General features: G+C 35.4%; 1 protein-coding gene across 9 annotated transcripts in view; it reads left to right on the top strand.

Annotated features, from left to right (window-relative positions):
- The window catches only part of KCNIP4 (potassium voltage-gated channel interacting protein 4), a 407041-nt gene that overhangs the window by 340829 nt on the left and 49770 nt on the right, over window positions 1-16442 (top strand). For 2 of the 9 annotated variants that reach the window (XM_027642605.1, XM_027642604.1), the window contains exon 2: window positions 13163-13264. The exons of the other annotated variants lie outside the window; for them this stretch is intronic. In XM_027642605.1, the coding sequence (XP_027498406.1) occupies window positions 13163-13264 (102 nt within the window). The remainder of the gene's footprint in view (window positions 1-13162; window positions 13265-16442) is intronic. 9 annotated transcript variants of the gene reach the window in all.

Here is a 16442-nt window from a genome sequence, read left to right as displayed (position 1 = left end):
ATTTAAGTCTGACAAATTTGTGTGAGAAATGATTAGCTACTATAATAAATAAAACTTGGACAAAGTCTGTGATGATTAATTCCCCAGGTGAACATTTTTAAAGAATATTTTGAAGAATATAAAAAAAAGTTACACATAGAAAAATCTCATTCCAACTTAGAAATACCACAGGAAAAAAGGATTCATTGAAAAATAAGCTTTCTTTTCTTTGGTATATCTGCCCCACAACCATCATTAAAAGCTACAAGTCTTTTGAACAGGGCAGTTTCAGAAAATGCTTGACTCAGAACTGAAACACAATTAGAAGTGAATTTTCTGTATATAAATATAAACACCTTTTTATTTCAGTGCATGTATTTTCTATCTGCTAACAGAATCACAGAACTCCTCCAAGAACATTGAGTCCAACTGGCGCTGCCAAGTCCACCACTAAACCATGTCCCTAAAAGCCATGTTTACACATCCTGAATACCTCCAGGGACAGTGACTCCATTACTTCCCTGGGCAGCCTGTTCCAGTGTTTGATAACCCTTTTGGTGAAGAAAGTGATACATATTTATTTTAAGTTTATCAGTTAGTGATCCTGTCTGACAAAAGAAACTGTCACAACTCTGACATCAGTAGGACCCTAAAGGCTTAATCACTTCCAGCTACAGCTTTGCCAGCAGGAGAGATTATTATCCACTGCTTTCTCGCATACAATTTTTACTCTGGGGAGATTATTGTCCTCCCACATCTATTAGCTCATTTTCAAAAGTAAACCACATTAGTATAAACAGTTTCAGTAGAATTTTGCTAACATGTCTAAGGATATATATGTGTTGAGTAATGAGATTTTATTTCTTAATTAATTGTCATAACACTTGTGTCAGTGACTACTCAAAGAAAGAAAGAAAAATAGCAGGTGTTAATTTGCAGTATATTGCACCTTGAAAAATAACCAGGTTTGATCTCAAGAAGTCATTAACCTGTACTGTAATAAAGTGCTGTAGTAAATTGCTTATTGATTCTGAGATACTGACCAATGGATGATCAGGCTGCTTTCTCAATGCTCTTTAACCTGTTCCCTCCTGTTTTGGTGGGGATTTTTTGGTTTGTTTTTGTTTGTTTGGGGTTTTTTTTGTTTGGGTTTTTTTTTGGGGGGGGTTGTGTTGTGGTGGTTTTTTTTTTAATTTAACTAGCAAGTATGTGAAGTTGTCTAATACAAGTTCTATAGATTGTAAAAACATTAAAACTTTTAGTTTCAAGGATTAAAGGGTCTAAAGATCTTCTAAAAATCATTAATTATAACTAGAAGTGACACTTTGGAAAAAAAAAATTGCTCCAACAAAAGCAATACCAAACACCTACAGGTTTTTTTTTTAAAGCTTAATTAGATAGCACTAATACAGCTATCGTTGGTCATTTATTCCAAACAGTTGCAAAAAGATTGCTGATGGTTTATTAGGTGTCTTTTTTCCTAGGTCAGTCCAAGCACTTTTACCGGGGGAAGGGTTCTCAAAGTCTTACTGATGGCTGTCTTCCTGAACCTCAGTAATTTCCTGAAGTTTCAGAACAAAGATTTTCTTTACAGGTAGTTGCTGACAGAATGCTACAAGCCTCTATGTCATTGTCTAGTGGAGTGCAGCCACTTAAATGGGTTTGACTGTCCAGAGAGACAATTCCCCTGAATCTTTTTACCAACCCTAAGTGATCTGAAAGAAAAATGAGGAAAGAGAGTGCTGCTCTACTTTTCTGCACTGGCTAATAAGTCTCATTGTGACAAGGGTCAGCAAAACAGGCATTGTCTGGGAGATTTCTGTCCTACTCAGAGGATCAGGCTTTTGTGGAAACACTCCTGTTGTAACAGCCTATATTTAGAGTAACAGCATCAATTTAAAAATCCCACTTATGTATAAAAATTCCTACTTGTTTTGTTGAAAAGAATATTTTACCTTTTTCAGTATGTTTATTCTGTGGTTTTTATTACAGTTTTTAGTGTTTTTTTCTTATTTCTGAGGACACCAAAACCAGTAGAGAGACTTTAGTTCTTAATAAGAAAATGTGCAAATAAATCACAAAAATAATCATTAAAAACTCATATCAGAAATAATACCTGAAACAATTACTGCTCCTTTTTAAATAAATATAATTTCTGTCAGTTTCCCCAGTGTCCTAGTTCTATAGGTCACCAGCAACATTTTGTCCTTTATCTCCTAGTAGACCTTTGAAAACTGTTGAATTATGCATTCTTTGGAAAATACCAGCTGGTATTTTTATGCCTGTTTAATATAATTTTTTTTGTTCTTTTCAAAAGAAATACTTAGAGGGGTTCTTTCCTTTAGAAGTAAATAAAGCCAGCACTGAGAAGCTGTTCTCTTGCGGTCTGTTACAAAAAGGGTCAAAAACTTTTGCAAAAATGCTGTAGTTGGGCGTTTGCTGCCTGGATCAGTATTATTCTAAATTATTAGGCAAGGAATTCTGATTAATTCTGTATTTCTCTTTTAAATTCATGATGTCTGTAAACAAAAATAGATTAATTGGATGTGCATGGGCTTTTGAGAAGTTAAAATTGGAATGTTTCTTTCCTACTGCTTCTTTCAGTATATTCTATGCTTTCATTATTCTTAGTTCCTATTAGATGAAGTGAGAATTGTCTTCCTTTAAGTATTGGTAGAACTCTGTATTAAAAATTCAGAAACATATAATTTTGTCAATACATGTTCAAGACTAGAAATAGAAGGATACTTTCTGTGCAAATGCTTTTCCACACTGTTATGTTATTGCTTTAATTCTGCTTCCCAATCTTCAACAATTGACACTAGCTCTAGTGTTTCTTTTCCAAAGCTGTCTCTAATTTTTTACAAACTACCTACTCCATCCATAGCTCAGTTTCTGTGCTCTGGTTTGCCAAGTCATTGCCTTCTATTTTGGCTTATTTCTAAAAAAAACCACTTCTCATCCATCTGTTATTTTATCATTTTCTAGTTTGGGTTACAAAGTGGAAAACTTGAGAACCTCTGTATTATTGATGTTAAGTGCTTATGTGCTTTTCTAGTTACAGAACTTCTACACTGGAATTGACATTCACAAATTCAGCATTCTACAGTAACTCACCATAGTAACTAACCATAGTTTGATGACTGTTAGTACAGAACAAGGCAAATGGCTTACAATCATGTATTAATCTTCTTGAAAGTTAATTTTGTTCAACCAGAAAAACTGAGGGTTTTATTCAAACATAATTGGAGAATTATATGCCAAGGGCTGTAAAAATTATTCTTTCTATTTGATCCTTTTCAAGAAATTACTACAGATTTTATCTACTTGTAATATTTGTTTGTGTCTTAATTAAAAAACACATCACTTAAAAATAAAAAAAAAATCATTCCAGATAATTTTAGTATGACGTCTTTTTTCTGAGAATTTATATAACTACTATTAATATATGAATATGGTTATACCTCTATCTGCTCACAGTGCAACACTGAGCAACAAATACCATTTAATTCTGCAGATATCATTTTAGGCAGTAAGGCTCCTGTCTCTAGCAACTAACATTAGAGAGCTGTGCTATATGAGTTTGTGCATGCACGTGTAGGAATCCATAATGAGTTTTATTATTTCTCTACTTTATTGTGTCTGCCTTATTTACATTGTCTGGGACTTATTGTGAAGTGTCTGTATTTCACACTTAAAAGTGTTAACTGGCATCTAGTCTTAAGTGATGATGTAAGCACCCTGAAGAAACAATGTGAAATTACTACTTTCTTTAAAATGCAGCTTCTGTGTTCAACTGGGAAAGAAATGATTTGAAGAAACCTTGAGAAACTCAAAAGGAATTTCAGTTTATCCTTGGTAACAGTTTCCAGCTGCCCAAGATGGCCAAGATCCATGTGTGAAAGATCTTTTCTCCTACTGTCCTCATAATGGTCTGTGAATTAACCAGCCTTGTAAATGTTGTAATTAATAGAAAAACTAACAGAAATAGATTTTTTGATTTTTTTTTTTTTGCAGACCTATTGCATGTGTTAGATAAATCTCATTATTATGACAGTGTATAATCATCTAACATTTTTCAGACTCTCTGTATTTAATCATTTCATGGTTTTGCTATACATGATATCCTTCAGCTGAAATAGAATAAATGCCTTTCAAAACACTCTTGAACAAAGCTGGCAATAAATGCAATTTCTAATCTCAGAAGGTATCTTGGAATACCTCAACTTCTTTCTTTTGCAAGGATTAACAGGAAGACATGTTTTGTCTCTTTCAATAACACTCTGCACCTTCCCTACAGCTCTGTGATGTAGAAAATGAAATCATGTTTCAGCATTATGTGAACTTTGGCAGCAATATATGCTCCCAGTTTCCCAGGTTAACCATTTGTTCTCATCCCACCCAAATACATCAGAACCCATGGCATTCAGAAAGAATTTTTTGCAGAGATGTGCTCTCAGCTGCATCAGGAAATAGAACCAGGTTTGCAAAGGAGCGGGCTGTTCTTAAGCAGTGTGATGCTGTGACAGGAATCAGTGCCAAGGAAGAGAGGGAGGGTTAGGGACCCCCAGCTAGGGAGTTGGAGTCAGCCATTGAATCACAACTTATTTTTACTAAGAGGAAGAAATTATAATTTTTTTTTACTTTGCAAATTATTTAAACATTATTTCAAAATGGTGCAAAGGCATCCTGGTATGTAACATACTAGCAAGTATGTGACTGATTTTTAATAAGCCTTAAACTGCACATGAAATTGTTGCCGGTTAAGTTCTTATATTCACCAATAAAGAGATTTTGTTACTTCAAAGTGACTTCTTTAATTGTGACTTTTAGAACTCTAGTGAAAAATTTTCAGTATATGAACAGTGTTATCCAGATCATTAATTCTTAAACCTATCTGAGATTAATTATAGTCTCAGACTGCAACTGTAGTCAAGATGGATGAGAAAATTGAGTTGACATTCTGCGTTTTGTAGCAAATTACACAATGGTCCTTATGGAAAATGGGATTTACAAGAATATATTTGTTACTTCTAGGCGGTCTTATTGCAAATACATCACACTTACCCAGACTCTAAAATTCATCATGCACACATACTAGGTATTTTTAATTAACTTAATTCTTGTTAAGACTGTCATCTGTTGTGTGCTTAGAAGTGTTTTCCAAGGTGGAACTGTACACACATTTGTAAAAGCTATAAAAGTAGCTGCATCATTCTGATGGAAACTACAACAATTATGAAATAAAACATTACTCCTACTACTTTGTTAGTAGGATGCACTGCATCTAACTACATTAAGTAATTTATAATAACTCAACTCTGTACAAAGGAAATGTAAGTGTAAACATAACATTTTAAGGCTAATTGATGAAGAGAAAGGATGGTGATGCTCTTTTCTTCTATTTCTTTATACTATTTATAATAAAACATTTAATGAATGGCACAATTTTTGGTTCTTTAAATATCTTCATTACTTTGTTGTGCCCCTCTTCTGTCTTGTTTCAAAAATGTAGTTTTTATGGAAGCAGGATACAGATGATCTATGGAATGTAGAGCACTGTGCTTCAAGACTGGCAGCTTAGTAATTGAAAACTCTTAGTGTCTCCAAAAGGTGTGGTGCCTTGTGCACAAAGGTGGTGTGATGTCACTATCACTCCAAATCAAAATGAGCCTTACCCAAACCACCAAAATTTGCAGAAAAATGTTAGCAATTTAAGTATGGAATATAAAATTTTAGCTCTGTACAAATCCTACAGAATTCTGTGGAAAAATTTACTGTTTACTTTGACAGCAGGCTTTGAAATGACCTTTTCCTGAGTGACCTCAGTCACAGCTGTCTCACTGACTAGTTCATAAGAACTGAAAAGCGTGTGCTGGTTTCGTTTCACCATTATGTGGCAGTTCTCTCTAAATTTATATAAAGCATTTAAAAAACACATTACAGTTACAGCCTAGAGCACTGAAGGTTAATTATTTCCACTCAGAATAATTGGATAATAGTGTGAACACTATGAAGGTATACTCCTCAAAATATTAATTAAAAGTATCTCTCTCTGGTCTTTAGCTTTCCTAATGAGTATGAAAAGACTTTTCTCTGCAAACTGCTGGTGTGCTTGTTAAGAGATGTTATAACACACTCCACACACATGATTTGGAGGATGATACAGACACAGACTCCGCCTCCCGGCAGCTGGTACCAGACACATGGGCTGTGATCTGTGGTCCCTCTCCAGCTGCTGGCACTGAGCCCCTCACTCACACTGGAGCCCCCTGTAGTCGGTTTTCAGGGCATGCACCCAGAATATTGGAGGTAATAAATATTTGAAAGGTCTCTCAGCACTTTTAATATCTCCCTATTTATTTTCTCATTCAAAATCTTAACTCCTCTTTAGCGTTTTTGCTTTTCTCCCTCTCCATTCTGTGCTGAGCCCTTCTTTTTCATTCCAGCTCATCTCTTATCAGCCATTTGATTTCTGTCACTCACTTATGATAATCTTTTTGTTTTCAGTTACTCTTTCTAGTTTTCTTACAACAGTATTTTTCTCTCTCTGCTTTCATATTCCAAAACACAGGCACTACATGCCACTGGTTTTTAATCTCCTGGTTAGAACTAATCTTTCATTTCAATTGCAGTGTCAATAAGTTTTCCTCAACTGCAAAACTCAGTGAATCTCCTCTAAATAAAGTCAGTCTAGTAATTAGTAGAAATTCAGCCTCTTTAACAGGTTTTCTTTATGGGTTCATGCTGCCATTCCTGACACTCTGAGTGCTTGGAGGGTCTTTCGCCACTTCCACCTCCACCCCCCTCCCCTGTTACTGGTGCCAGCCCCTCAGGTGCTTGCTTCACTGGCCAGGGACACTACCATTGAGGTGTCCAGGCAAATCTGCCTAGTGCTAGGGCTCGTGTCACTCCTACTTTATTGTCCACTTTCTTCACTCCCTGTATCCATAAACCATCTGCAAGATCTTTGCTTCCTCAGCATCGCTTGCTGTTTCTGTGGCATCAAGTTACTTGAGAAGAGACATAACCAGAATGACTTTTCCTAAACTGAGTGTCCTTCCTGAATATGAAATAAAGCATTCTTGAGCCAGAAGCCCCAGAGATTATATTTGCTGCTTGTTTCTTTGAGAGAAGCTGTTAAATTCCAAAGCTGTACAAATATGTTTGAATCAAAGTCCAAGTTAAAATAAAAAAAATAATTCTTTTGTCTCTTTTGATTCCTACAAAAGTTGTTAGCTGTAGTTTAGCATTTTTATTTCAATTGTAAAATCCCTTTGAGCAATACTAAGTTAGAAATTTCATTAAGAATAACATTAAATTATTTTATTGCTCAGGATAGTTGAAAAGCTGGACTTAAAACTAATGTGTGGGACAGATTTTTTTATCTATTATTATTATTGTTATTATTATTATTATTATTATTGCTTCTCTACACCATCTACTACACTCTTCTTTAAGTATTATTTTTCTTTGAACTGATCCCTCATCTAACTTAAAAACCTCTTCTTCCTAATCTGTCTTGTTCCTAGATCCCCACAAGATAAGTAACTTTTTGTTGATGTAAGTTGTTCTGTGATCATATATATGTATTACAACTAGTTAAAAACTTCTAATAAACAACAGAAGGGGGGGAAGGAAAGGAAACTGCGTAGCTCAGCGTAGCAGTCAAACAAATCTGGTTCATTGTGCAGTTTTTCATAGGTTCACATGATCCAGTTCAAGTGAGATTTTTCTAAAGAAAGTGATCTGGTATAAACGTGTTTCCTGTCATAGGGGACCAGCTCAGAGAGCGTATTACAAGTGTTTTAAGAGGTATTAAATTAATGAAGTCGTCTTGACATGCTAGGATATTCCCAAGTTTTGTGCTGAAGAAACTCTGCAATTTTCATTTTATGCTCCTGGAGATCACAGAATCACAGAATCAGCCAGGTTGGAAAAGATCTTGAGATCATCCTTTTCATTTGACAATCCTACAAATACCCAACTGTAGTTACTGGTTTTGACAAGATCACTGGTTCTTTGTGTCATGGTCATTTTCAATCCATGTTCAAGTCCTGTTGGCCTCCAGAATTCCCAGTTGGCTCTGATCCCTAATGGTAGAGAGGTGTGACTACCAGCTCCTAATCTCATCTGCCATTGTGAGACTGAATTAAAACAGCATGTACAAGGGAATTTAAAGTGAAGGAGAGCAATCTGACTCTTGAGTTAGTGTTTTAAGGTATTCCCTAAAATGCCATCCATTTTTTTTAACTCAATATATTTGTGACTGATCGGATGTGGTCTATATGGTTTTAGCAGTCAGTGAAACTGATACGTATATTTTGTAATGAAAACTAGAAAGTTAGGGGTGATAGAGGAAGAATCATTCAAATACAAATGTACAGACAAATGAGATTGTCAAGAATGTTTTCCTGTCTCGTCAAAAAAAACTGGTGATCTGTCAAGCAGCCTACTGATAACTCACACAGTTCCTTGGCAGGTGTTTCCAAAGAACTGAGGCTAAGATTTATAAATATTTATGTTGTCCATAATTTTATTCCATTCCCACACTTACTACACGGAAGGCACACGTACTCTGATTTGGCTCCCTTCCACAAGTCCTGAACTGTGAATATGAAATCGGCACTCCCCTGCCTTTCCATCTGTGATGAACCATCAACAGTTTAGTGGAGCTGCCAGCCCTAAGGCCCTTGGAGGAATTCCATCATACAGCTGAAACTGAGTGTAAATCATCATGTCAAGAAAATACTTCACGCATTTCCCTTTTGGTTTTAAGAATCTTTGTCACCTTCCTACAAAAATTTTAGATTTAGAAAAATGACCTGTCCAGCCTGGATTTCAGGTCTTATTCTAGACATCTTCCAAAAAAATCATATTCAGAACCCATACAACGTAGACATTTTCCCCATTTTTACAGGAGGACTTAAAATCCCGGAGGTGAAAAAAATCCAAATTCCAGCGCTACTGGTAGCTTAACTATACTGTCAAGGCATAGACATTTTTCCCATTTTTATGGGAGGACTTAAAACCCTGTAGGTGAAAAAAAATCTGAATTCCAGCACTACTGGGAGCTTCACTATACTGTCAAGGCATTGGATGTGTCCAGTGGATTGTAAATACTGCTGACTAAAAACTGGAGTAAGACTTAAACAGTGGGCGCTAGTCTGCTGACTGTGCGAAATAAAGGAGGGAGACTTTGAGAAGGGAAACAAATAAACAGAAATAAAAATACATAGAGAGAAAAAGAGTGGGGGGGAAAAAAGAGATAGTTTTACAGGTGAGTTTTCTCCTTCACCAACAGTGAAGGAGGAATTTGTTGGAAGAATTGTTTCTAGTTTTTGAATGAAACATCCTTTCAAACAGAATGATTACTAGCTCCAAAAGCTCTTTTAAGGACTCAAATGACTGTGCCTTCTAAATTGATATTTATCACCTCAATCCCATTACAAAAAGGCAGTAGTGAGGCAGGAGGTAAGGCAGGAGGGTGCTTCTTTGAACAGAGAGCATTTGATGTAGGCAGGAAAGTGGGCAAGAGCAGGAACAGCACTGTCTATCTTGTGCACTTAGTCAGGATGCAAGACAGACTATCTGATTTATCTGCTACACCAGCAAAATGTGGCTTCCTGCCCTTGCTTTCATGTTGACTACAAAGAATTTTCAAACAAACCAATCCCACTTAGAAAGGCAGATATTTTGCCTCTGAAAACTCGTTGTCTAGATAGTCTGGGGTAGTCTCACTTGTCTCTGCAACAACAAGTCAATATCTTGTATGTACTGTCTTTCTAAAGCAGGGATCATATGTCTGAAAAATGTTACATAGAGTTAAGGTAGTCTAGGTGTAGATATATATGATAAGGAATATATGTTCATTTATAAATTACTTATAGTTTATAAAAATGTATATATATTATTATTTTTTTTAATAACCAGCAATGTCAACACTGTGATAAAGAAGTAACTAGGTCACCTGCGTAATAATGATCTGGATGCTTTTGGTCAAATATTATTTTTAAAAGTAGTAATTCAGAAAACAGTTGTACTGGCCATATGTATGCATGGTACTCTCAATTTAACTTTTATTAATAAGTTACAGTTCTCTAGTTTCAGTACCTGTAAATCAGAGGTTTAAGCCAATGGTGCGTTTAACAGTTGTGACTACAGTTATAAATCATGCTAAATAACAGTCACTCCTACAGGATGGCAAGTGTGCCCAGTGTCTATATGCAGCACAGGTGTCAGTACCTAGATATGAGAATACGTAAGCCATGCTCCAGTTACTGAACAGTTTGTGAAACGTAAGCGCCTCTTGGGACAATTGCCCAAAATTCCGGGTGGTGTCATATGGATATGAGTTCTAGGACACTCCCACAGTGAATTCTGGGGAAAAATGTGTCTCACAGTTTAATTTCATTGCAGAAGCAAATTATTAAATCCAGAGCAAGCAGCACCAGTTAACTAACCTGAATTTGAAGAACTTTCACACTTACCCCAGAGGATTTTTTGCCTGACTGGGTTAGGGATAGCAGCTATGAAGTTTCTAGTCAACCCAGCATTAAAAAAAACAGACGAAGAAGAGTTTGGAAAATTCAGCTTCCTCTGAATATCTATTTGCAGTATAAGAATTATTATTATTCTATTTTAGAAGTTTGAAGGGAGAGCATCAGCCTGTCATGTTCAGTGTATTGATGTTTCATAGCTCTTCTTCTTTCCGTGAACAACCATTTTAAAGACTGGTAATAAGATAAGTCTCCTACTGTATAATAAATAACTTTAATCTATTTTAGAGTAATTAACTTCTTAATGGCCACAGCTTTTTCCTTAACCTGTTTCACACTGGGCAGATAGGTCCAGAATTCACAGAAATAATTATAATATTTAATCTTGATTAACACTTCTAATGTTTTTACATCTATTAAACACTGATGCAGCATAGACCCGGTGTTCAATGTGTTTTCTCTGTATTTTTGACTCATGAAAAATCACATTGAAAGTTGTAGTACTGATCAGGAGATCACAACAGTAGCCTGCAATAGCTGCAGAATAAAATGAATGCAGCCACTGAGAGCGAAAATCTTCCGTGCTGCTTTATCTTACTGTGAGAATATAAACTAGTCCTTTCACCTCTGTCCTGACTATAGTGTCAGAATTTTAAACTAGTTGCCAGAAGTGAGTAAAAAAATTATACTGTCCTCCTAACTTAGTTACTCCTCTGATATTGCTTTCTTCCATATATATAATTTCTGGTTTGACTTTGATCATGCCTCTGCAAAGCCTATATGGTTTTCATTGAATTCCATGAGCTTTTGTGTGAGCCTAAAAGTAGCAAAATTGCCTGCTTACTCAAGGCTTTGAGCTTCGTGTGGACCTATGTAATTATGTAAGTAATACATGGATAGTACAACTTTGCAAATTTTAACTCAAGTCAATAAGATAGAAATAGATGTCTATGCTAGAAGAATTCTTAATAAAGGAAAAAAATCTTTAGGATAAACAAATTTCCTTTGTGCTTAGATATGTACAATACAAGCATAGTGTGATACTGCAGACACTGCCAGCTGAGATAACAAGCAACCTATTTAAAGGCTCAGGCTACGTACTCAGACTGAAAATATGGATTTTGAGACCCCATCAGATCCCAGCTTGCCTTCTATTTTATGTGTTTATCTGCACAGTGTTTCTGAGTTGAGCTAATGGTTAGGTGCTACAGATAAAAAGTGTATGCATTCTTGTTATTTGTATTAAAAGGTTTAGACATTTCCTGAGGTGGTAATTTAGGTCCATCTAAGCTTGTGCTGAAGCTGGATTGTTTTGTCCATTTGCCAAAGCTGCTGCTCTCTCAGAGGCAGAATTTGCCTGCTGAAAGTTGGTTGATTTTCTCAGGCTGTGGCTGAGTTGTTCCTGTTTTTCCCCATTTCTTTTTCATTTCCTTAAGTGTTTTGCTCATTTAAAAACTGAGAAATATTTTTTCTTTTATTTGCAAAGTTTAGTATCTTTAAAGCCTTCTTGCTTTCTCCTTCTGTTCCCAAATACAAGCACATACTTTTCTCAAGATGGTTTGGTGAGAGAAAGGAAACAATTCTACATCATGTCACTAATACCAGGATTCAGCACAAGTGCAGTAGAGGGGATAACCAAGATTATCCTGGTGCCTGTGCCCTTAGCAGAGGACCTGTCAGTTGTGCCTTTCATTTCTTGCCCCATCTGTTTTGCACTCTTGCTGTTGCAGCAAGAGCCATCATAGAGCAGCGTTTGTGTTTCCATGCATGCAGTCAAGATGCAAAGTGCAGGAGTTGCATAATGTCCAAACCAAGCTCTGCCTTTCTCAGGAACATAAATCAGTTACTCATCTGTTTTATAGATGTTAAGTCTGCTGTTTGCAACAAATATCCATCCAGGCAATGCTTGCTTATATCACCCATTTTGGATAAAATGGTTGGTTAGACCTCACAGGAAGTTACTGTGACAATTTCCTTTGCAGTAAATAAGGGTAATGCTGTTCATCTGCTTTGTGGCACATGAACATTAACTATTCAGCCATATCAGTATTTAAAATGAGAGAATATATAATACTTATATTTTATATATTTAGAATGCCAAATATTAAAGGGAGACTGGCTACACATTATTTTAATATCCAGAAAAGGCAAAAGTACCAGGTTGGTTACCACGATTGATAAATTTATTGTATGGGAAAGCTCAGCCATGGAACTAGAAGTCTGCCAGAAAGGACAACAAAAGATCTCTTTGAGATTTTATTTGGTTTTAATTTTGTTTTCCATCGTAAAATTCAAAATGCAGTAGACCTAAAAGTCTTTAAAATATGTGTCATTAAAATTTTTACAAACATTCTTTTACTTTTTCTTGTTTCGATTAAATAATCTGATACTTCTCTGTTAGATGTTTTAAGGTGGGTTATAAGAACTTAAATGGGTTATAAGAATATTAAAAGAGATACACACCAACAAAACTCATCCCCTTTATTGAAAAGACAGTGGAAAGAAACAAAGATGAAACAGTTTTGTTGTCCTGTTCAAAAATTCTGGTTGCCCTTTGTGATTCACAATGGCTGCCATCTGTTTGGCCTTTTCCCATCAGTATTCTGCTATAATGATGAACTCTGCAGCATGTACAGAAATTGTTCTCAAGCCTTTGTTAACAGTCCTGATAATATATTTTTTAGGTTTCCTCTACGCTCAGAACAGTACCAAACGCAGCATTAAAGAGCGACTTATGAAGCTCTTGCCCTGCTCGGCTGCCAAAACGACATCTCCTGTTACTCAAAGCAAGTTTTATTTTTCATTTGATTTTTTTTTTTTTTAGGTTTGCATGCATCAAAAGTTATACTTTCATTAACTGCTCATTTGAGAGGCAAGATATCTGCTGAAGTAATCATATGCTCTATCAAGGTTTAAAATCGAGCGATGAACAGATTTTTGGGCTGGTAACAGATTTGTCTGTGCAGAGTAGGATGGCAAGATACTAGTGGCAGGATCTGCCACACAGGGGCTGCTGGGCTGGCATGATCTGCAAGTGAGTTGAGAAGTGATTCAGTGGTTAAATTTAATACCTACTCTCCATGTGTTTGAAAAGTGGTAGCTTTTTGTGCATATTTATGCATGTCTCTGTATGCTTGCTATCCAGTACATGGGGTAATACCAACAGTACTGCTCTCAGAGGAACGGCTTGGCCCTGCAGGTTTTGAGTATATTACATCAAACTATTTAGGGTCTTAAAGTTGGTGCCTGAGAGAAAAATAATAATCAGATTGGAAAAAAAAGTGTGTGAATATGGAGGTAAAGGAAGAGCACACTGACACTACCCTTAATGTCCTGATATGCTGTGAGGAAATAAAATCTCTCCAGGGTAGGTAACAGATAAAAATAGAGGGACAGAGGGAGTGAGAGATCTCAATACATATATACATATATATACTTGTAGAGAGATTAATTATAGTAGTAACACGAATGTCTTCCTATATAAATTGTCTGCTGTAGCTGATTTTAAAATACCTCTGTGGACCCAATTCAATCTAGATTAATTTGACTTAATTCTAGGCGCTAATATGAGCACCTAAAAGTAGAAACTGAATGGTTCATGTGCTTCCTGTATACTCTTCTGATAAAGCATATCAATCAATCTAAGGTAAAAAAAGCCTTCAAGAGCAGTTCCCCATGTCTAGTGAATTCAGGACAACCCAAGGCAACTTGGCTATGAACACAGGTCCCTATTAAGTGCCAAGACTTGAGGGGTATGGATCTAGGGTTTCTTTTTGCTATCCACCTTCACTGTCTTTCATATGCTTCTCTATAGAGAAAACTGTGGTGCTTGCTTTCCTTTCTAAATATTTGAGATCTCAAAGATGAGAAGCTCTAATTTTCTGGATGCAGTGATTTTTTTGTTTCGTGATGGCTTCAGCTGATGTGTTTTAATTGAAAATAGGATAGCTTGCAAAAGTGAATTACTGTTATGGCATCTGATGATTATTCTTTATGTAGAAGTTGCATTCAGCTATATTACCTGAATAAAATAGGTTTAGTCTATAAAAGGAATCATAGAATCACAGAATTGTTTGAGTTAGGAGAGAGACCTTTAAAATCATTTAGTTCAATCCCCTGCACTAGACCAGGTTGCTTCAAGTCCCATCCAGTCTGGTCTTGAACACATCCAGTGATGGGGCATGGAATAAAGAAAGGAGATAAATCAGAATGAATAGAAGGTTTATTCTAATTGTTTGAAGTTGATTGGAAAGCAATATATCCCTTATTCCTTGCACGTTTCTATACAAGCTCCTCATCTGCACAGGTAACCAAAAATATTTAGAGTCAGTTTCAATAACTTTGAACATGTAAAACTTGTATTTTCTTCCTGAAAGTGTTTTATAAACCAGAAGAGAGGTTGCAATAAAACAAGTATTTCATATTTGAGAACCAAGAGATAAAAAAAGGTGCATTTGTTTTTCTCTGTACTGTCCTCAATAACGTAGTGCTATCTTAAGTAAAAATATTATATTATGTGAAAACATTAAATAAGATTAACATTGTAGAACACATTGTTATCCCATTTTGACATCATGTGCTATTTAATTTCTGGTAGCATGAAAGAAGCAACATTATAGTGTAGTAGGAACAAAACCAGCACTACATACAGTGAACAGTCACATGATATGAATTTCTTAAAAATTATCAGTGGAATATTTTTAAAACAAATAACTTGCTGAAATTTACATAGCCTGAATTTGCTCTTCTGCACTTAACTTCTATCAATATGTACAGACAAAGGTTATCTGAATAAGTAAAATCTTATTTCAGCATTCCTATTAAATATATTTCAGCTTTCCTATCGAACAAAACATTTAAAAGAACACTTTTCTTATTTGTATGCTTTTACACTTTTCTTATTTTTGTGCTTTAGTCTAGTAAGTCTAAACTTTAAACCATCATTCCTTAGATAAGTGCATGTGCTACAGATAGTACTAAAGAATGGTTTTGGAAGACAAAAGCATGTGTGCATGCAGTTATTAAATAGGTAGGGAGGCTATAATGTGGATTTTGTGCAGGGAAATTCATGTGCACAATTTTTACAGATATGAAATGAGCCTAACTTTGGACATGCTTCTCCAGCTGCCATTATTTGAAGAGTATATCTGCTTTTTGCATTGCTTTTGCCATTTTGTTCTTTAATGAACAGTAAAAGTTTCAAAGCCTAGCTCATGTAGCAAATACATTAAAAACTGTCTTTACTATTTAGCTATAATAAAGCTACTTGTTCTATAAATCAGTAAGAATATTTTGTTTAATATATTAATGAGGGAATGTGGATTTGTTTCTGGTTTTCAGTTGGCATGTTATCTTTCTATGAAAAACAAGAACTCTCAACTTTCTTAGGCTGAAGAAACTAAAGAACTGAAAAAAACTAATACCATAGAAATCATTAATGTTTAGAAAGAGATACATTTTCACACATTTTCCCTGCATGTTTTAAAGTATAGATTTTTTTTCCAGCCTGGATAACGGTAGATAGAAGTGTGAAGAAAAAAATTAAAAACCTGGAAGTGACTCATGAATGCTGTAGCATTTTAATCAGCATAGTTGGCATATTTTAAGGAAATTTATGGTGATCTTAATTTTTTTATTTTTTATATCTATAAGACACTACAGAAGTTGAGCATGAAGGGTGTTATACTGAACCTTTTCATTAACAGAAAGACATCATCACCCCGTTGCAGTCTTCTACATTCTCACCAAACCATTTAAATGCAATTAAAATATTTATTAGTAAGGATATATAAACATTGTACTCAGCATCACTTTGTCAGGCCTTTTTCTCTAGCCTCACATTTATTATGCATGCTCATTTAGCTTCCAGAAAAGCTTGTAGATGTCTCTCTAGGTAGCCAGATGTTTTACAAATGGGTGCTTAGAGAACTCATATCCAGTTAAGTCCTTTTCTGTCTAAACAAA

Source organism: Corapipo altera, unplaced genomic scaffold (genome assembly GCF_003945725.1).
Source record: "Corapipo altera isolate COAL_440 unplaced genomic scaffold, ASM394572v1 22, whole genome shotgun sequence".
NCBI lineage: Eukaryota > Metazoa > Chordata > Aves > Passeriformes > Pipridae > Corapipo > Corapipo altera.
This window is presented reverse-complemented; position numbering and strand designations above follow the sequence as displayed.